This window comes from Oncorhynchus keta, chromosome 28 (genome assembly GCF_023373465.1).
Source record: "Oncorhynchus keta strain PuntledgeMale-10-30-2019 chromosome 28, Oket_V2, whole genome shotgun sequence".
NCBI classification, from domain to species: domain Eukaryota; kingdom Metazoa; phylum Chordata; class Actinopteri; order Salmoniformes; family Salmonidae; genus Oncorhynchus; species Oncorhynchus keta.
Window position 1 is genome coordinate 43,239,800 of NC_068448.1, and position 22,178 is coordinate 43,261,977.

The following is a 22,178-nucleotide window of genomic DNA, read 5'->3' on the forward strand; positions in this document are numbered from 1 at the left end:
ACGTCGTTGATGCACTTATTGATGAAGCCGGTGACTGAGGTGGTATACTCCTAAATGCCGTTGGATGAATCACGGAACATATTCCAGTCTATGCTAGCAAAACAGTCCTGTAGCATAGCATCTGCGTCATCTTCGTAAGCAGGAATCAGGAGTATAGAATTATGGTCAGATTTTCCAAATGGAGGGCGAGGGAGAGCTTTGTATGCATCTCTGTGTGTGGAGGAAAGGTGGTCTAGAGTTTGTTTTTCATCTGGTTGCACATTTCACATCCTTGTGGAAATTAGGTAAAACTAATTTAAGTTTCCCTGCATTAAAGTCCCCAGCCACTAGGAGTGCCGCTTCTGGATGAGCATTTTCTTGTTTGTTTATGGCTCGTTGAGTGTGGTCTTAGAGCCAGCATCAGTTTGTGGTGGTAAATAGACAGCTCCAAAAGTACAGATGAAAACTCTCTCCATTTATAGTGTGATCTACAGCTTATCATGAGGTACTCTACCTCATGCGAGCAATACCTCAAGACTACCTTTAATATTATACATTGCGCACCAGCTGTTATTGTAAAACAGACACACATCCCCACCCCTCATCTTACCGGACGTAGCTGTTCTGTCCTGCCGATGCACGGAAAACCCAGCCAACTGTATATTATCCATGTCATCGTTCAGCCACGACTCGATTAAAATGTTTAATGTCCAGTTGGTAGGATAATCTCGGACGGAGTTTATCCAGATTATTCTCCAGTGATTACACGTTGGCCAATTGAACGGATGGTAAAGGCGGGTTACCCACTCGCCAACAAATTCTCACAAGGCACCTTGATCTGCGACCCCTGTATCTCCTTATTTTCTACATGTGAATGATGGGGGTTTGGGCCTTGTCCAGGAGCAACATTATATCCTTCGTGTCAGATTCATTCAAGAAAAAATCTTTGTCCAGTTTGAGGTGAGTAATTGCTGTTAAGATATCCAGAAACTATTTTCGGTCAACATTATGTACAAAATAAGTTACAAACAATGCGAAACAACACAGAAAATAGCACAATTGGTTAGGAGCCAAAATGGGTTCTATATGGAACCAAAATGATTCTATCTGCAACAAAAAAGGGTTCTTCAAAGTGTTATTCTATGGGGACAGCCGAAGAACCCTTTAAGGTTCTAGATAGCACCTTTTTCTCCAAGAGTGCATGAACAACTGTGTATAAAGACAACACTGTGATGTCAGAGGTTGTTGAACTTGAGTTGAACTGTCTATAGATAAACTATAGCCAAGAACCAAGACAAAGTGTGGGAACAGTCTTCCTTTGTTAAACAGAACTGGGACAGCACTCACTCACAGAATGCCTGCTCAGTACAATATCCTGCTTCAGATGGAAATATTAGAAACAAAGCAGCACTTATATTCACTAGCTGTTCTTTGCTTGCTACCTGTTTGAAGTGGTAGAGTGGCATGTCAATTTCCCCTCAACTGACAGGCTTTCAATTGCATACTCACTAGTGGTTCTGTATTGACTTTGTGCATTGCAATGAAGCATATAGGCCAGATCACCTATCACCATTATTCTGGAAGTGTCACAAATATGGCATGCTACAGAGGCCTCTTGAGATACTAACATAATGAATAAACCCAGATATAGGAGCTTAGCATGTCAATCAGGACCAGAAGCTTCCCCCAACCTCTGATACAGGATCAGATAACTTATCCCCCTTTTTATTTATTTAACCCGGTAAGTTGACTGAGAACACATTCTCATTTACAGCAACAACCTGGGGAATAGTTACAGGGGAGAGGAGGGGGGATGAATGAGCCAATTGGAAGCTGGGGGTGATTAGGTGACCATGATGGTATGAGAGCCAGATTGGGAATTTAACCAGGACACCAGGGTTAACACCCCTACTCTTACAATAATTGCCATGGGATATTTTAGTCCCATCTGAAAGACCGCACCCTACAGGGCAATGTCCCCTATATCATTGCGCTGGGGCATTGGGATATTTTTTAGACAAGAGGAAAGAGTGCCTCCTACTGGCCCTCCAACACCATTTCCAGCAGCATCTGGACTCCCATCCAGGGACCGACCAGGATCAACCCTGACAGGGTAGCCTATTGGTTAGAGCGTTGGACTAGTAACCGGAAGGTTGCAATTTCAAACCCCTGAGCTGCCAATGTACAAATCTATCGTTCTGCCCCTGAACAGGCAGTTAACCCACTGTTCCTAGGCCGTCATTGAAAATAATAATTTGTTCTTAACTGACTTGCCTAAAGGTACAAATAAAAACCCTGACCAACCTTGCTTAGTTTCAGAAACAAGCTAGCAATGGGATGCAGGGTGGTATGTCCGTAATGGTTAAACTTTGGGGATAGATTAATCTAATCCTAGATCTGTTGTTCAAAGCGAGTGTAGCAAAATACTTGTGCTTCTAGTTCCGACAGTACAGCAATATCTAAAAAGTAATCTAATAATTCCACAACAACTACCTAATACATACAAATCTAAGTATAAGAATGGAATAAGAATATATACATGTAAATATATAGATGAGCAATGACTGAGCGGCACAGGAAAGATGCAATAGATGGTATAAAATACAGTATTTACATATGAGATGAGTAATGCAAGATACTGTATGTAAACATTATTAAAGTGGCTACTCATCCATTTATTAAAGTGGCCAATGATTTCAAGTCTGTATGTAGGCAGCAGCCTCACTATGTTATTGGCTCTGGTGGTTGTTGTCCCTGATGAGCTTTTTGGCCTCCTGTGACATCGGGTGCTGAAGGTGTCCTGGATAGCAGATAGTTTTCCCCCGGTGATGCGTTGTGCAGACCTCACCACCCTCTGGAGAGCCCTGTGGTTATGGGTGGTGCAGTTGCCGTACCAGGTGGTGATGCAGCCCAACAGCATGCTCTCAATTGTGCATCTGTAAAAGTTTGTGCGGGCTTTCTGTGACACGCCAAATTTCTTCAGCCTTCAGAGCTGTTGTGCCTTCTTCACCACCCTGTCTGTGTGGGTGGACCATTTAAACTCATCCAGAGGTGGCTCTCCTAGTGGCCGGGGATTTTAATGCAGGGAAATGTAAATTAGTTTTACCTAATTTGTGCAACCAGAGGGGAAAAAAACTCTAGATCACCTTTATACCACACACAAAGACCCGTAAAATGCTCCCCCTCGCCCTCCACTTGGCAAATGACCATAATTCTATCCTCCTGAATCCTGCTTACAAGAAAAAATTTAAGCAGGAAGCACCAGTAACTCAGTCAATAAAAAAGTGGTCAGATGAAGTAGATGCTAAACTACAAGACTGTTTCACTAGTACAGACTGGAATATGTTCCGGGATTCTTCCGATGATATTGAAGAGTACACCACATCAGTCACTGGCTTAAATAAGTCAATCGATGATGTCGTCCCCACAGTGACTGTACGTACATAACCCAACCAGAAGCCATAGATTACAGGCAACATCCACATTGGGCTAAAGGGTAGAGCTGCCGCTTTCATGGAGTGGGACTCTAATCCGGAAGTTTATATGAAATCCCGCTAGTCACCTTAGTACCTCTACCTTCATGTACATATTACCTCAACTACCTCAACTAACTGGTGTCCCGGCAGGGATTGATAAGGGGGGAGAGCCATGGAGTAGTGATGAAGGGGGTCGAGGTCAGGTCATGTTAAGGGAGAAATACAAGTTTATGGCCCATATCTCTTCTTGTCCTGCCTAGTAGGAAAAATACAATGTTTGTACAGATGTGTAGTATGGGTTAAATATCAGTGCTTGTGTGAAAAGGTTTTTGTCTAATGTAGCTGTATTGATCCTCTGGGAAGAATAAACTTGGTTAAGTTCATTGTCTCCGTGGAGTTTTTACTCTGAAAATTAGAACCTAACAAACCAAAAAGGGTTCTCCTATGGGAACAGCCGAAGAACCGTTTTTGAACCCTTTTTCTAAGAGTGCAGCAAGGCAGACAGCCATCACTCAATCACTTCCGTGTCGCAGTGGAGACATATAGTGACTAGGATATTGGTGAAGGAAGATGAAGACATGATCATAATTTAGTTTCTCTTTGTCTGACATCTAAATCAACCAATCAACGGTTAATTGTAAATCACTGATCAAACAAACTAAAAGAGGTTGACTAATTGTTTGTTTGGCGTTGTTTTCACAATGGATGGAAGTGAATACTGATGAAACATTAGTATTCAGGTAATACTTGCTCCCATCGTACCACAACCTGTCAAGATCATCTCTGAATCATCTTACTCTCACACAAACATCCATTTTTAGAGGCCATTTTTAGCATGTCTGAAATGTGGAACATATTTGGAACACATTTTCATGTATACAATTTGAATGACCCAAACACTGACTCGTTCACTCACTCAATCTGTCTTTTTGCTCCCATTTCTATCTTAGACTTGGGTATAGATCATTTGAATACGAGAGTTATAACTACAGGACATTGATATTTCCACCATTGGGTCTTTTCTTGCAAATGTTTCTTCACATAATATGTCCCTTAATATTTAAAGTGTGGATTGTAATTATACCTTCATAGGATTATAATGGATGGCATCGATTTTTTTTCTTCTCACCTTTATTTAACCAGGTAGGCCAGTTGAGAACCAATTCTCATTTACAACTGCGATCTGGCCAAGATAAAGCAAAGCAGTGCGACAAAAATAACATAAACATAAACAAAAGTACAGTCAATAACACAAAGGAAAAGAAAAATAGAAAGATCTATGTACAGTGTGTGCAAATGTAGAAGAGTAGAGATGTAAATAGGCCATAGAGGTGAAAATAATTACAATTTAGCATTAATACTGGAGTGATAGATATGCAGATGATGATGTGCAAGTAGAAATGCTGGGGTGAAAAAGAGCAGGGGGGTAAGTAATAATATGGGGATGAGGTAGTCGGGTGTGCTATTTACAGATTGGCTGTGTACAGGTACAGTGATCGGTAAGCTGCTCAGACAGCTGATGCTTAAAGTTAGAGAAGGAGATATAAGACTCCGGCTTCAGAGATTTTTGCCATTCGTTCCAGTCATTGGCAGCAGAGAACTGGTGGCCAAAGGAAGTGTTGGCTTTGGGGATGACCAATGCAATATACCTGCTGGAGCGCGTGCTACGGGTGGGTGTTGCTATGGTGACCAGTGAGCTGAGATAAGGCGGGAATTTACTTAGCAAAGACTTACAGATGACCTGGAGCCAGTGGGTTTGGCGACGGATATGTAGTGAGGGCCAGCCAACGAGAGCATACAGGTCGCAGTGGTGGGTAGTTTATGGGGCTTTGGTGATAAAACAGATGGCACTGTGATAGACTACATCCAGTTTGCTGAGTAGAGTGTTGGAGGCTATTTTGTAAATGACATCGCCGAAGTCACGGATTGGTAGGATAATCTTTTTTACGATGGTATGTTTGGCGGCATGAGTGAAGGAGGCTTTGTTGTGAAATAGGAAGCCGATTCTAGATTTAATTTTGGATTGGAGATGCTTAATGTGAGTCTGGAAGGAGAGTTTACAGTCTAACCAGACACCTAGGTATTTGTAGTTGTCCACATATTGTAGGTCAGAACCGTCCAGAGTAGTGATGCTAATTGAGTTGGAGGGTGCTAATTGAGTTGGAAATCGGTTGAAGAGCATGCACTTAGGTTTACTAGCATTTAAAAGCAGTTGGAGGCCTCGGAAGGAGTGTACAGAAGGAGTGTTGTATGACCTTGAAGCTCATTTGGATGTTTGTTAGCACAGTGTCCAAAGAAGGGCCAGATGTATACAGAATGGTTCCATCTGCATAGAGGTGGATCAGAGAATCACCAGCAGCAAGAGCAACATCATTGATATCGTTGATATATACAAAAGAGCCTGCCCGAGAATTGTACCCTGTGGCACCCCCATAGAGACTGGCAGAGGTCTGGACAACAGGCCCTCCGATTTGACACACTGAACTCTATCTGAGAAGTAGTTGGTGAATCAGGCGAGGCAAGGCAATTGAGTCTGCCGATGAGAACGTGGTGATTGACAGAGTCGAAAGCCTTGGCCAGGTCGATGAAGACTGCTGCACAGTACTGTCTTTTATCAATGGCGGTTATGATATCGTTTAGGACGTTCAGCGTGGCTGAGGTGCACCCGTGACTGCTGAGATGTTGGCCGGGGTAGGGTTAGGCAGGTGGAAAGCATGGCCAGCAGTGGAAAAATGCTTATTGAAATTGTCGATTATCGTAGATTTATCGGTGATGACAGTGTTTCCTATCCCCAGTGCAGTGGGCAGCATCTTGGACATGGACTTTACAGTGTCCTAAACTTTTTGGAATTAGTTCTACAGGAAGCAAATTTCTGTTTGAAAAAGCTAGCCGTAGCTAGATAAAAGCTCTCGCAGTAATGATGCATCATTTGATCTGTAGTCATCTTACTCATCAGTAGCTACATTAGACTGCACGCTCTTAGAAGACAAACCTCAACCTTCATCACAATACCAGCCACCTCCATCGAGAGCTCAAATTGGGCTCATCACTTTGAAAACCGCACTGATTTATAAATAACATAAAAAATGTCTCCATCTACAGTACACGGCATCTGTTGTTCTGTGCATGGGTAATTTACCAGCAATTCTACATTCAACGCTTTGAAATGTCTGGCGCCTGAATTCTGTTATAAACGGTCAGTTATTATTGATGATGACACCATATGGTCCTGGACAAGTGGCATGTAGGCTACTTCATTCAATGCAGGAAGGTGGACTTTATTAGCATGTGCAATGGTCAGGGTACAGAGCAAAAAAAGCAAAGATCAAGCGGTTGATTGTAGGTTTAATCATCTCTGCCTCAATGCATAGACCTACATGCTATGTAATGTAACCAACTGGAGTTTCAACCTGAGCCACAAGACTGTTAACTCGCTGAGCAAAGCCAAGGCATTAGCTCGGGGAGCTAATGCAAGTATTCAGGTCTTAGGGAAGATTACTCGTGAGTTTGGTTCTGAACCACCTCTGTTCTACAAATATATTCAGTACATCCTCCACAAGAAATATAAGTTGAAGTAGGAACTGAATCAGGGAGATCTGATGCTGAACCATCCCTTAAGCCAGGGCTGCCAAATATTCTTCCTAGAGATCTACCGTCCTGTGGGTTTTCAGTCCAACCCTAATTTAACATACCTGATTCTACTAATTAGCGGCTCAACAAGCCGTTAACTAGCTGAATCAGATATGCTAAATTAGGGTTGGACTGGAAACCTACAGGGCAGTAGACCTCTAGGAAGAGGGTTTGGCAGCCCTGCCTTAAACCAACCCCTACAATTTAATGCATTGTCACTGTGATTCTGTCTCTGAGTCATGTATTTGGCAGCCCTGCATATATCCATTCACAGAGGCCATTTATCATAACACAAAGTATCTACAGGTTTTCATTCTACTGTGACTGTGCTGGCGTGATTCATATTCAGATGCTTGTTTTCCTCCACAGCCACAGATAAATCCCAGACTCAAATTAGATCAGCCATGAATTATTCAGCTGTTCCTCATTAGGGTGTGTTTGACATACAGTACCAACGTGAAATAAACAAGCAGAGGGTGACAGGTAGCCTAGAGCGTTGGGCCAGTAATCGAAAGGTTGCTGGTGCGAGTATTCGGGCCAACGAGGTGAAACATGCGTCCTTGATCAAGGTACTGTACTTAACCCTTATTTGCTCCAGGGTTGCTGTACTACATTGGCTGACCCTGTAAAACAACACATTTCACTGCACCTATCTGGTGTATGGGACAATAAAACATCTTTATGTGTATGATAATTGCTTCGATTGTATTTTTCTTCTGCTAGTAGACTTCAGTGATCACTGTTATTGATGTGTAATTTCAATAGAAAGTTAAGGCCGGCCATGGAAACCTTGTATGGCCCTACTGTAAATACATGTACACAGCACCTTTTGATTACTTTGGCCATTGAACTGTACAGCACCATTTCTGAGGAAGGTTTAAGATTTTTTTTCTCCCCTCTTTGTCCGTGGGTATATTCAACAACTGCAGTGTGTGTGGGTTCAAATAGTGCCCAGCCTGTTTATTGACAGGGAATGAGTGGCAGTGTCTGTACAGACGTAGCTCGATGCTAAACTGACTCTCAGTAGACTAAGATACACCAAACAAATGCTTTAGTCCCCACAAAGGCTTTTATCTTGGACAAAAACCATAGCTATTGAACCAGATAATTTAAGCAATTGTAAAATGTATCTTGTTTCAAGAGGGCAGTAAAGATCCAACAGATGGCAGCAATTGCTGCAACAGGGTAGCCTACTAAAATGTCATATAACAGGGATATAAACCGGAACAAAAAAATGAAAATGATCAGTGTGGGGCCATACTTGAGAACATTGTAAAAATGTGCATCAGCCAATTAAAATCTGTGACGTAGTCGCACGTGAAAGCTGTTCCCATTATATAATCTGGTATATTAAGCCCCATGCTAAACTGAGCAGGTGGTGGTGATTATTTCCTGTAACAAATTCTGCATCAGTTTATCAGAGATCTTGTACTTTTTATCCACCAAACAATGGCATAAATTGATACAAAATCCAACATTTTTGCTAATCCGTTTCACACCCATCCGTGTGCTTTAACGGGGAAAAAATGAATAAAAAATAAAATAAACTTAAATGTTGTCTAGGCCTTTATCTTCCAAAATGTGCGATTCTGTCTTTTGGAATTTTGTCTGACGTTACTAGCTAGTAGCCTAGTCAAGGATGCATCACGCAATATTGGCACTCTACTATTTGTTCCATGTGGAACAAAATGAAAACTTGAATTAGGAGGTTTAAAATATCCCTCTGGTGGTCAAATTGACCTACAGTATTTTAAGAAATTACATTGGTTGGTGGATATAAAGTGTATGTTTGATTCAGAATTTGTTACATGAAATAATAACCACCACAAGCTCAGGTGAGGACCTTAGTTCCTTTGTTTTGTCTTTGTTTTAGTATGGTCAGGGCGTGAGTTGGGGTGGGCAGTCTGTTTTTCTTGGTTGGTTTTTGAGTTTGGCCTGGTATGGTTCTCAATCAGAGGCAGGTGTCGTTAGTTGTCTCTGATTGAGAATCATACTTAGGTAGCCTTTTTCCACCTGCGTTTCGGGGGTGTTTGTTTTCTGTCTTTGTGTGTCTGCACCAGACAGAACTGTTTCGGTTGTTTCCTTTGTTGTTCAATTTACATTAAAAAGGATGAACACTTACCACGCTGCACTTTGGTCCTCACCTTCTTCCCAAGACAGCCGTTACAATGTGCCAGGTTATGTAATGGGAGCAGCTAACTTGTAGCGCTTTGTCACGTGCGACTACATCAATGATTTCAATTGGCTGATGCACATTTTGAGACTAAGAAAAAGTCTAAACGTAGTTTTTCAAATGTTCGCTAGTATGGCCCCGGAGTGAATATATCACCACCTTGACTTTATCACTAGCAACAGTTCTCTAAGTCACGTTTATCTGAGGGGATATGTGCCACAAAGACGGAATGTTTGGGTAACGGTGTGGTGTGTAATTAAATCATTAAGATGCATGTGTTCGCGCCATAAAATGTATATTGATGCATATTAAATTCAATGAAGTGTATCTTATTCAATATTGACTGGAGCTGTACCTGATTGTAAATTGATGGAAGGCATCCACAGAGAAACACAATCACAATGAGTCACAGTGTTCTCATAATGTCATCAAAAGGATAATCAATGAATGTCTCTATTGCCTAGGGCCAAACTCTTCAGAGGGAAGAAAGTACATGGAGATTATGACATCAAAGTCGAACAGGTAAGCCTCATTAGGCAAACTGCGTCGATTAACTTTTGGCACCTGTCTCAGAATTCTCTACCTAGAAACTGAATATGTATCTATGACTCCTATTGTTGTAGTGTCTACGTTCAGGTCTTCAGATGTACCTGTCTGTTTTTCTGCCTTGCAGGCTGAGTTCAGTGAGATCAACATCATAGCTCATGCCAATGGGAGCTGTAATGTGGACATGCAGGTTCTGAGAAATGGTACCAAGGTGGCCAGGTGAGACACGCATGGACGCACACACACACACAAGCCAAACTGTAGCATCTGAACTCATTGACAATTCACCATTGCTCTGAAAGGCTATTTTTCCTGAGCAACACACTCAAGCCTTACATGCTGACCACACCGCTCCTGTGGCATGTGAGAGCGTTGCAAAATAAATGTACACATACCTGTTATTCAATCATTGCGACAAGTTGGTGCTATTTGTGACGCTCAACGCGCTGCAAGTCCTGCCTCTCAAAGATTAACTGATGTCCACACTCCAGTAGTAATGCACCATAAAGTTGGTTGCCAAACATATAGAGTCCAAAGTTTTAAAAAAATGTAAAGAATCCTGAGGTTGGAGGAGAGATGACAAAATGGTAAACCAAATTCCTTTCTCATCATCTCTCCTCCTTCCTCAGGCTTCTTTTTTTTTACTTCTTTGGACTTTATATAGAGGTTGGCAAACAACTTTATGGTGCATTACACCAATGCGGAGATGGCACGTGGGTATATGCTCCTAAAAACCAACGAGGAGATGGGACAGGCAAATATAATCTATTTTAGCAGACGCTCGCTGAGGTGCGCGAGCAGTGTGGGTACAATGATTGAATAACATGCATGTTATTTTCAATGCTTGCGCACACGACACAAGTGGTGTGGTCAGCATTAGTTGACCTTCACATGTAAAGAGAACCATGGCAAATTTCCAGATTTGATATTCCAACGATATTAATTTGGGGACAGGTCGAAACGCATGTAACATTTATGGCAATTTATCTAGCTTGCTGTTGCTAGCTAATTTGTCCTGGGATATAAACGTTGAGTTGTTATTTTACCTGAAATGCACAAGGTCCTCTACTCCGACAGATAAAACGGTCAACTGAATTCCTTTCTCATCTGTGGATTGATTGTCTCATTACGCACACCTGGTTCCCATTCCCCCAGATTAGTATGTGTATGTGTCCTCTGTTCCCCGTTGTCCTTGTCGATTATTATCCCATGCCGTTTGGTCTTGTGAGTACCTGTGCTCAGTTGTATTGGCTTTCCTGCTACGTGTTATTGTGCACTTGTTATTACGGGTCTCGTCCCGTGTATTATTTAGAGGTTTACAACTCGCTCTTTAGTTTGGGTTACATCCCTGTTGTCACGTGTTCTCCCTCTCCGGCCTCTGGATTACCAGGCTGCTCGTTATGGCCAACACCTGTCACCATCGTTACGCGCACCTTCAAATCGGGAGACTGGACTCCATCACTTCCTTTATTACCTGCCCTATATATGTAACTTCCTTCGGTTCCTTACCCAGGCTTCATTGTTTCTGTTTCTTGTCTGTGTGTTGTTCGAGGTTCTTGTTTTGTATTATGTTCTGTTTATTTTATTAAACACTCACTCCCTGAACTTGCTTCCCAAATCTCAGCTCACATCGTTACAGAATGACGCCGCACCTAAGGGAAGTATCAAGGAGTGGTTTTTGTATTTTGGGCTCGGTGGGAATGACGTCGGGTCCGGAAGCCACTACAGGCTCTCATGCCTCAGCCGGATCAACAGGCTCCCCTGCCTCAGCCAGCTCTTTGGGCATTCATGCCTTCACTGGATTGCCAGGCTCCCCTGCTTCTACTGCCTCGTCAGGCTCTCATGCCTCAACCGGATCCCCTGCCAGGCTTCCAGCTGGCGACAGGTTCCCGCGCATCAGCAGGGGGTGACCGGTCCACTCCTGATCCAGGGGATCGTCCCTGAGGCTGGATCCAAACGTTCCAATGGAGGGGGTACCATCAACTATGCGCTCTCTCTCCGGCACTCTTGGTCACCATACTCCTGCGTCTCAGCCGGATTGACGGGTTTCCTGCACCTCTGCAGAGGTGACCGGTCCGCTCCTGTTCCCCTGGATCGTCACGTCACGTGTGCTCTCTCTGGCATCTAGGTCACCAGGCTGCTCGTTATGGCGCACACCTGTCATTTTCAGCAAACTTAACATGTGTAAATATTTGTATGAACATAACAAGATTCAACAACTGAGACATAAAGTTCCACAGACATGTGACTAACATAAATGGAATAATGTGTCCCTGAACAAAGGGGGGGGAGGTCAAAATCAAAAGTAACAGTCAGTATCTGGTGTGGCCACCAGCTGCATTAAGTACTGCAGTGCATCTCCTCCTCATGGACTGCACCAGATTTGCCCGTTCTTGCCATGAGATGTTTCCCCACTCTTCCAACAAAGTGCCTGCAAGTTCCCGGACATTTCTGGGGGGAATGGCCCTAGCCCTCACCCTCCTATCCAACAGGTCACAGATGTGCTCAATGGGATTGAGATCTGGGCTCTTCGCTGACCATGGCAGAATACTGAATTTCCTGTCATGCAGGAAATCACGCACAGAACGAGCAGTATGGCTGGTGGCATTGTCATGCTGGATGGTCATGTCAGGATGAGCCTGCAGGAAGGGTACCACATGAGGGAAGAGGATGTCTTCCCTGTAAGAGCACAGTGTTGAGATTGCCTGCAAAGACAAGAAGCTCAGTCCGATGATGCTGTGACACACCACCCCAGACCATGACGGACCCTCCACCTCCAAATCAATCCCGCTCCAGAGTACAGCCCTCGGTGTAACGTGTGATGTTCGGATGTACCAATCCTGTGCAGGTGTTGTTACACGTTGTCTGCTGCTGTGAGGACGATCAGCTGTCCGTCCTGTCCCCCTGTAGCGTTGTCTTAGGCATCTCACAGTACAGACATTGCAATTTATTGCCCTGGCCACATCTGCAGTCCTCACGCCACCTTGCAGCATGCCTAAGGCACGTTCATGCAGATGAGCAGGAACCCTGCATATTTCTTTTGGTATTTTTCAGAGTCAGTAGAAAGGCCTCTGGTGTCCTAAGTTTTCATAACTTTGACCTTAATTGCCTACCGTCTGTAAGCTGTTAGTGTGTTCACGACCGTTCTACAGGTGCATGTTCATTAATTGTTTATGGTTTAATTCAACAAGAATGAGAAACAGTGCTTAAACCCTTTACAATGAAGATCTGTCCTTTTCAGGGTCCTGAAAAAGGGACGTTTCTTTTTTTGCTGAGTTTGTCGCTCCCTTTGGTTCCTTCCCCAGGCATCATTGTTTCTGTTTCATGTCTGTGCATTCTTCGAGGTTCTTGTTTTGTATTATGTTCCATTTATTTGATTAACACTCACTCCCTGAACTTGCTTCCCGAATCTCAGCTCACATCGTTATACATATACACACACAAAAGTACGTGTTTGTTTTTCATGACGTACTTTATTTTGTGTGGAGAAATAAAATAAAAACTATTACATATTCCTGCGCCTATCTCCTTTCATTATACAGCGTGACAGTCCCCAAATTCATATAATTGGCTCAGTTTGTTTTGATATTTCAACCTGCGTGTGCTGATCGTGTCTGGTGTGGGGGTACAAAATCAACATGCGATCGCATTTCTCTCTAAAGCATCTGTATATTCATTTTTTTTTTTACAGGTCATTCAAGCCTGACTTTGTCCTTATCCGCCAGCATGCCTTCAGTATGACCCAGAACGAGGACTTCCGTAACCTGATCATTGGTCTGCAGTATGGGGGCATCCCCAGTATCAACACCCTGGAGTCCATCTACAACCTGTGTGACAAGCCCTGGGCGGTAGGTAGACAGAGGACTGGCTGGGTTCCATGCATGATGCTTGTGTATTTGTGCCTACAGTACATAGTTTGCATAATTTGACTAATGGATGTCTGATGTTTGACTCCAGTTTGCACAGCTAATAAGCACCTACAGGAAGCTTGGTGCAGAGAAGTTCCCTCTGATTGAACAGACCTTCTATCCCAACTACAAGGATATGGTAAGAACCTAATCATCTCCTGCTCTGAAATGTAGCATTTAATGTGTGACTTCTTTTGCTTTGTTGTCTGATGAAACCACGCATACGTAAAACAATAACGTCTACATGGTTTATTACCCAGGTTGCCATGCCAACGTTTCCTGTCGTTGTGAAAATTGGGCACGCTCACTCAGGAGTAGGAAAGGTAAGAATGTTTGTCATTCTTGTAATTTACAAAAACAATTGCTTCACAAAAAAATATTATACTATCAGAAAAAATACATGGGTTTCTAACTGTACTCTGGTGTGTGTGTGTGTGTCCAGGTGAGGGTAGATAACCACAGTAAATTCCAGGACATTGCCAGTGTGGTGGCTCTCACCCAAACCTACACCACCACTGAGCCTCTCATCGACTCCAAGTACGACATCAGGATCCAGAAGATTGGCAATGACTACAAAGCTTACATGTACGTACTAATTATTCACCTGTTTTATGTGTATGATATATGCTTCTGAAAAGCTTCACATTTTCCACAGTGTACCTTAAGGATCGTCCGTTTCTCGAAATAATCCAGCAGTGTAATCAAATTAATCCAACACAATTTGAATTTGCCAGGGACTTTAATATGTATACATGTGTAATGTCTGCCTCATCCATTATAGGAGGACCTCAATCTCTGGCAACTGGAAGACCAACACAGGCTCAGCCATGCTGGAACAAGTGGCCATGACTGACAGGTATGAGTCCTGAACAACAGCAGTACCTCACCACGGATAATGCATCCATTCTAATAGGACAATGCCCTGTCTCATTACGAGAGTCACGTTTACGCGGTCTCTTAATGAGCTACGTCTGTATTGATCCGAGTTGGCACTGCATTGTGTTCTCTCTGAATGGTACACAATTGATACCAGCCATTTGAGTAATTGCATTGCTACATGCAATTTGTTTCTGTTAAATAGCAATAACACTTGTCTTTGGCATGAATCTATAGACTGTGACACTATGTAAGAGCACTTTTTGGGAGTGTCTTATCCTTCCTCCCCCTGTGTTCAGGTACAAGCTGTGGGTTGACACCTGCTCAGTGATCTTCGGAGGGTTGGATATCTGTGCTGTCAAAGCCATTCATGGGAAGGATGGGAGAGATTACATAACGGAGGTATGAGCTTCATACAGTTGGCGTAAGCGTGAAAATATTTCAATGCACAGTGCTTGACGTATTGCACAAATGTCTTATGCTGTATTGCCTCATTATGTAGTTGCTCTCGACACACCGACGCAATATAATGAAAGATGCAACATCTTTGCTCATCGATGTATTGATGTATTCCACATCCTTGTCAGGTCATTTTGAGTCTATCTGGTTGCTATGGGAACAGCAGCCTACACATGGTTGTAACTATATGTTCATGCTCACGCAGACACACAGTTGAGAGGAGCACAGGGTCAAGCTGCAGTGCCCCTGGATGGAGAGCATGTTTTGGGGTTAAGGGCCTTGCTCAAGGGCCCAACGGTAGGGGATTGTTTTTAGGATATGAACCCAGCAGTCCCTTTTTTTCCCGACGCCTGTTTAAGATTCGAACAGGTGACCTTTTGGCTACAGGTCTAACTCCTTAGCTGTTGGGCTACCTATTTTCCCAGCCATTCCGTTTTTCCCTAATTTCAACTAAAAGTGCCCACCCTTCATAACCTACTCCACTTCCACCTTCTCTTCCTCTGGTAATAATACCATCTTCTGTGTGTGTCAGGTGGTGGGGTCCTCCATGCCACTGGTAGGAGAGCATCAGGCAGAGGACAGGCAGCTCATCACTGACATGGTGGTAGCCAAGATGAACCAGGCAGTAGGACGGACACCCACTGGGTCCCCTAACAGACCCACCACCATGCAGCCATCACAGGTATGGTGCAGTAGGCTACATACACCACTGTATGGGGGGGATGTGATCAGTCATAGTCTTACAGGAAGGCTTTGTAGGAAATCCGGTTTGAGAGCCTCCGCCTATATTAGAGTTTATTGTGTTACAGCCATATTAAATCAAGTCAAATGTTATTGGTCACATACACATATTTAGCAGATGTTATTGCAGGTAAAATATATTCCTGTTTAAAAAGTGCATTCTTTAAAGCAGAATTGTATCATAAGGACATAATGACTTCTGCAATTAAAGAATGTTACTTGTAGTGGACACTATTACTGTAGTGTCCCTGGGAGTATCACTGTGTTTTGTGTGTTTGCAGAGTGGTGGCCAGAAGGACCTCGTGGTTGATCCCAAGACTGGCACTGCACACCCTCCTCAAGGTTGTCTGCAGTACATTCTCGACTGTAATGGCGTTGCAGTGGGGCCAAAACCCGTTCAGGCCAACTGAGTAGCCCGCCAGGGAGGAAGTCTATCTAATATCGAAATGATGATGACGTACATTAGCTGGACACAAGCGGGGAGGGTGTTGGGGGGGAGAGACGGTAGACGGACTGAGATGTGGCTGGTATTAGTTTGGGCCAGAGTGTAGTGCTGGCCTGGACTGTGTTTTTCCTCTATGCAGTGTCAAGATGTACTGTTAACGTGTTTCCCTGTTGATTTAGTGTGCTTGTAACGGTCGCCTCTGTTTATCTGTAGCCGTGGGTCTTTGGGGCTGTTGTCGACAGTGTAATAAGCAGATTGTGCCTACACTGAGTCCAGTGCTGCTGTGTGTGCCCAATGTTTGATTCAGTCATTATTCATTATTTGCCCTCCCTCTACCCCCATTTATTTCTCCATTTTGGTGTGTACTTTTAGATATTGTTCAAACTGTGGTTTGTTGTGCAGTTTGACGTTTGTGTATATGTCAATATGTACATGTTGGTGCGTATGACTGTAGTGGTAATTATTTTCATACATATACTAATATAATAGATATTTATTTTTGTTTTGCATGTATGATATTCAGGCAGGTAACAGTATGTTTTTTTTCCTTCTCATTCTGGATGTTTCTTTAGTGACACCACTATTATTCTTTTGATACAAACTATGGTCCTTGTGATTTATGCATTGTGAATGTGTCATAATAACAAATGCATATTGTATAAGTTAAACAAAATAGATGTATGCATAAACAACCAAATGTTAGAGCCAAGAAAGCTGATGAGTACCTGCATACATACAGCCAGATCACTGCTATGTAAAACTTTCATTCCATGCGTTGTTTGAACGGATATGATATATAGATTTGTCTTTGTCCATTATTAGCAGATAGCTTACCCATCAAGATACTTCCATCAGTGAATGTTGCTATAACAACCAACGCTTAGAAAGACAGTTCTTTGACAGTTTTAGAACCTGTTCCTTATGCACAGAACACAGCCATAGCTGTTTTCATGTGTATGAGGACAAGCATATTAGATTAGACTTACACAATTACAATAGACTACTGTAAAAAAGAAAAAATTTAAAAGTCCTGTTGTTTTTATGGTAACTTACTGGCAGACAGTTACCTGTAAGTTACTGTAAAAAAAATAAGTACAGTATGTTACTGTAAATTCAAAATAAACTTTGGTTTAACAGTACATTAGTACGTTTTACAGTAATGCACTGTTAAACCAGTTTCTTTAGAATTTATGGTAACATACTGTACTTTTTTTTTTACAGCAACTGACCTGGCTGCCAATAAATTACTGTAAAAACAACAGGATGTTATTTAGTGTACCATTTTTTTTCCTAATACATATTTGACTCATTTATTATCACGCAAGCACGTATATGGGATTGGTTTGTGGCAGCTGCAGTTGCAATCGTGAGAGGAGAGATTTTATGTGATAGATTTAGAGAGTAACTAACTATGATATATTCAAACGCTCTCATTCATTCCAATAATTAAGATACATTAACATAATGACTCTAGAGGTTTGTCTGTCAACTAATAAGATTCCAGTAACAACCGTTGCCTCTTTGTCCAACGATTAATGTGTCAATCTGTTTTTATTTATATATATATATATATATATATTTCAGGAAGTAGTCAAATTAGTTCTGTCACTTTAAATTATATTGTCAAGTCAAAAAAACTAAACTGGGATCAGTTAAATGATCGACGTGTTGCATAATATATCTGAAATTTTAGGTATGAGGTTTCTGATTCTACCATAAGCGCACCGTCCGTGCAGAATATCAACAACCATGTTGGTGTTGCCATGACAACGGTGATGGTGCTCTGTTTTGCAGTGATGATGTGCGTGGAGTTATGCTTATGTTACTGCCATTTAAGGACTCTTTGACATATTTGCCTTATACTCCTCTGAGTTAATGGAGAGTGCAATATATATGTTTTTAACTTTATATTCTTTATATTTTTATTACCATATATTATTCCATAATTTATTCATACAGCTACATTCCCAAGTGGGATATAAACATTTTCCCATTAAAAACACCTGCATTAAGTAGCAGTTAATAATGTAGAATCCATGCATGTCTCCTATTTGGTACAATGGTCACACTGCACAACTAAGAATACAGCTATATCAACACCATTGTAAATGTGTGTCACATTCTAAAACACACTTTTGTTTGTTACTAACAGAATTGTACAAATGAACTATGTTAGCAAGCTCTATGTGCAATTTATGTTCCAACGTGTATGAAATGCCATTGTGTCTGTGCCGATAACCCAGAGAGTAACCCTGTAAAAAGCCTTACCTGTGGCTTTGTGTTGTGGTTTTGTGGGGCAAACTGCCATGACGTTCCTATAAAAGGGAGGATAGAGTGGAGGCACCAAGGTCCTTAATAGTTGCATGGTGAGGTATTTGTTGTGTAACTAATTGATCAAAGGCGCTATTGTCAGTGGAAACTCAAAATCAGCCATCCTGCCCAGGTGAAACTCCTTTGCTGGCTTAGTTTTTCATACCGGCTGGGTTGCAGCTATTTGGGACCAGGGTGGCCACCAACTGTTAAGTGTGTTCTCTTGGAACTAGTGTTGAATTGTTTGAAAGAATTCAGTACAGATAACAATACATTGTGGAAAAAAATTCCCTAACTGGATATTTTGCCCCTGTCACTGGCAATAAAGCTTCCTTTGCGGTATATGCTCAGTCTGTGTCGCCATATTTGTTATGGTTGTATAAAAAGACAATATTAACGAGCAAATCACCCTATATGGTGGCACTATGTACATACAGTAGCTAGAGAGACTCCTTAAAAATGTCAGTTTATAGAAATATATTTGGAGCAAGAAGACCGACAACAAACACACGTGAAGGTCAGAAAACGTCAATTTACTACTATTTTTAGACCCACTAATGATAGTTCAACTCTTTATCTATCATGTCATATTATTGAGGTGGAGAATCATTGAGCAAACTGATTGGTTGGTCAAAACCCCTCCATCTATACCCTCAAAGCATGTGTGCCCCACATTGCATTGCTTCTCATGCATGAGAGATAATGTATCTGCAGTATTGTAATATTGTATCCCCTCCTGCTTTGTGTGTCTTCATTTCGCAGCTTTTACTTCCTCCCTTGACCAGTGTCGATCTTAGACTGTGTCTACTGTTTTTGTCAGATGGTTTGAGGGACAAAATTTCGCGTACAACTGTGAAAAAAATACAGACTCAAATTCAAAGACTTTCAATATCCTCTCTCCACAGCAAAAGTGTGATAATATCATAAAGTGTCTCTTGTACTAAAATTAGGGGGCCGGGTGGAACCCCAAAGTCTCAGACCTGATCCAAAGTCAACTCCTAAAGCTTCTGCTAAGGACTCAAGCCAGAGGCCTACCCCAACCACACAGCAGCCCCAGTCAGCGAGTCAGGGAAAGCCCAGACCAGGAGGCCTGGGGGCTCAACAAACACCTCCAGCACAGCCTGCCAAGCCTGCACCCCCAAGACAGCGCAACTCAGCGCCTCAGCTCCAACCCGAGTTCAAGGCACCTCCACAGGCCTCAGCCTTGCCCCAGCCTGAGCCACTGGCCCAACCCCAAAATGAGCCAACGACTCAGGCACAACAGAAGGACCTGAGCCCTGAGCAGAGCCAGCCTCCAGTGGTAGAGCAGCCAACAGCAGAGGAAAAAGCACAGGCACATCCATCGCTGAAGTAAGAACACATTGGCAGCAACATAAAAAAAAACATAGTTCCAGACGTAACTAAAAGGTTTAGCCAAAAAGAAGAGTCAAGTTGTGAGGTTATTTGTTCTGACAAAACCTTTGACGTTCTACAGATTGTAATCAACTATTTTATTTTGTTTTCCAGTAAATCTCAGTCCCTGACCAATGCCTTTGGTCTGAAGGAAACATCCTTCTTTCGTACAGCCAGTGAAGACGTGGCCAAAGCCGAGACCATGCGCAACTTGAGGAAGTCTTTTGTAAGTCTGTTCTCTGACTAGACGCAGTGTGGGTTGAATATCCCTGAAACAGAAGGAATGAAAAATGAGGTACCGAAACCAGTCTCTGTGTCATCAACTTCACAAAGTGTTACAGTTAACCTCCTTCCTGTTTATCTAGATACATACGTACTGTGCATGCTATATCATTACAGTACTACAATCGATGACTTCTTGAGATGCAAGTCGAGAGATGTAAAGTTTGTGTTGATCATGCAGTAGTGTGGGTCTCACTGTTGGGCAGAAGAGGATCAAACCATCTGTAATGTGCATTTATGACTTTTGAATGTTGTAGCTTTATTGTAAATGTGTTTAATAGTTTGAACGTGTACAGTCTGTCATTAGCATAAGGAGATTACAACACTCCTTTAAAGTCTCTCCTATTTTGACATATGCTCTCAAATCACTAATTGACTAAACTAACTGCATGTTTCTACAGAGACGGGAATCCATAGCCATAATTTACTAATGCCCGGTTTATCTGTGTCGACATAAACTGTTCAATCTGGAGTTCTATTTTAGTGGTATTGTGATAGGCATTTGGCTTTGTTTGTAGACATTATTGTTGACATGAGTATATCCACTGATGGTTTCTGCAGTCCTTACAACTCTTAATAAAGTTACCATGCATCAATAAGCAATGTGACTCTAGAGGGCCTACTCATTCTCTGCATTAGAAATGCAGATGTAACCCATGGAATTAACAGGTTACACTTGTAGTTATATTAACCCCTAAAAGAGGCAACATGCGTTTAGCTTCAAAGCAGTAGTGATTGCAAAGCCGTTTGTAACCCCAGTAAATGGTTTAATATCCCTAAAATAAGCATATATTTGAAAAATGTCGCATTTATAGTCAAATCTGATGTTTCAAAATATATGTTTCAACGTGTATTTTTTATCAATTGGATCCATGGCCACTTGTTATGAAAACTCTTCTGTTATTCGTTCAAAGTGTCGTGTTTCTGTGGTACTCGGAGGCTCAGAAATTGGAGATTGAGCTAATCTGACATACCTGTATGACCTAAAATGCCCACCGATATGGGCGATCAGGGTTGGGGAGTAACTGATTACATGTAATCTGGTTACAAAAAAAACTGTAACTGTAATCCGTTACATTACCAGCTAAAATATTGTAAGCAGATGACAGACACTAGATGATTATTTCTTGGATTACCTTTAAATCCAGAAAGGATTATGGTGAGAAAAAAAATACACTACGACACCTTTCAATTTTATCAATGACATTCAATTCAGCATTGAAAAAGGGCACAACTTTGAGTTTGTTCCACCTGAGCGAGTCTGACCTCAAGTCAGAGACCACTGTGATGGCACACCAAATGCATTTGATGGATCCTTTTTGTCTTCTCCTAATGTCACTTAAGGGGAAAGTAATCCAAAAGTAACAGAAAGTAATAAGATTACATGACTGATTTTGACTAATCGTTACTCATTTCAATTTTGGACAGGTAACGGTATACTGAACAAAAATATAAATGCAACATGCAACAATTTCAAAGATTTTACTGAGTTACAGTTCATATAAGGAAATCAGTTAATTGAAATGAATTCCTTAGGCCCTAATTTATTGATTTTACATGACTGGGAGTACAGATGGTCATCTGATTGTCACAGATACCTTAAAAACAAAGGTAGGGGCGTGGATCAGAAACCAGTCAGCATCTGGTGTAACCACCGTTTGCCTTCTCCTTAGTGTAAAGTTGATCAGGCTGTTGATTGTGGCCTGTGAAATGTTGTCCCAGTCCTCTGCAATGGTTGTGCGAAGTTGCTTGATGTTGGCAGGTACATGGTACACGTTGATCCAGAGCATCCCAAACACGCTCAATGAGTGACATGTCTGGTGTGTAAGCAGGTCATGGAAGAACTAGGACATTTTCAGTCTCCATGAATTGTGTACAGAGCCTTGAGACATGGGGCAGTGCACTATCATGCTGAAACATTAGGTGATGGCGGTGGATGAATGGCACGACAATGGGCCTTA

General features: G+C 42.1%; 1 protein-coding gene across 1 annotated transcript in view; it reads left to right on the plus strand.

Annotated features, from left to right (window-relative positions):
* The window catches only part of syn2a (synapsin IIa), a 33,645-nt gene extending 12,831 nt beyond the window's left edge, over positions 1-20,814 (plus strand). Inside the window, exons 2-13 of the mRNA XM_035741287.2 lie at positions 9,723-9,780; positions 9,932-10,023; positions 13,496-13,652; positions 13,762-13,851; positions 13,973-14,035; positions 14,155-14,297; positions 14,494-14,568; positions 14,888-14,990; positions 15,580-15,729; positions 16,070-16,130; positions 19,494-19,893; positions 20,050-20,814. Of these exons, the coding sequence (XP_035597180.1) occupies positions 9,723-9,780; positions 9,932-10,023; positions 13,496-13,652; positions 13,762-13,851; positions 13,973-14,035; positions 14,155-14,297; positions 14,494-14,568; positions 14,888-14,990; positions 15,580-15,729; positions 16,070-16,130; positions 19,494-19,893; positions 20,050-20,182 (1,525 nt within the window). The 3' untranslated portion in view covers positions 20,183-20,814. The remainder of the gene's footprint in view (positions 1-9,722; positions 9,781-9,931; positions 10,024-13,495; positions 13,653-13,761; positions 13,852-13,972; positions 14,036-14,154; positions 14,298-14,493; positions 14,569-14,887; positions 14,991-15,579; positions 15,730-16,069; positions 16,131-19,493; positions 19,894-20,049) is intronic.
* Positions 20,815-22,178: the final 1,364 nt, after the last annotated feature.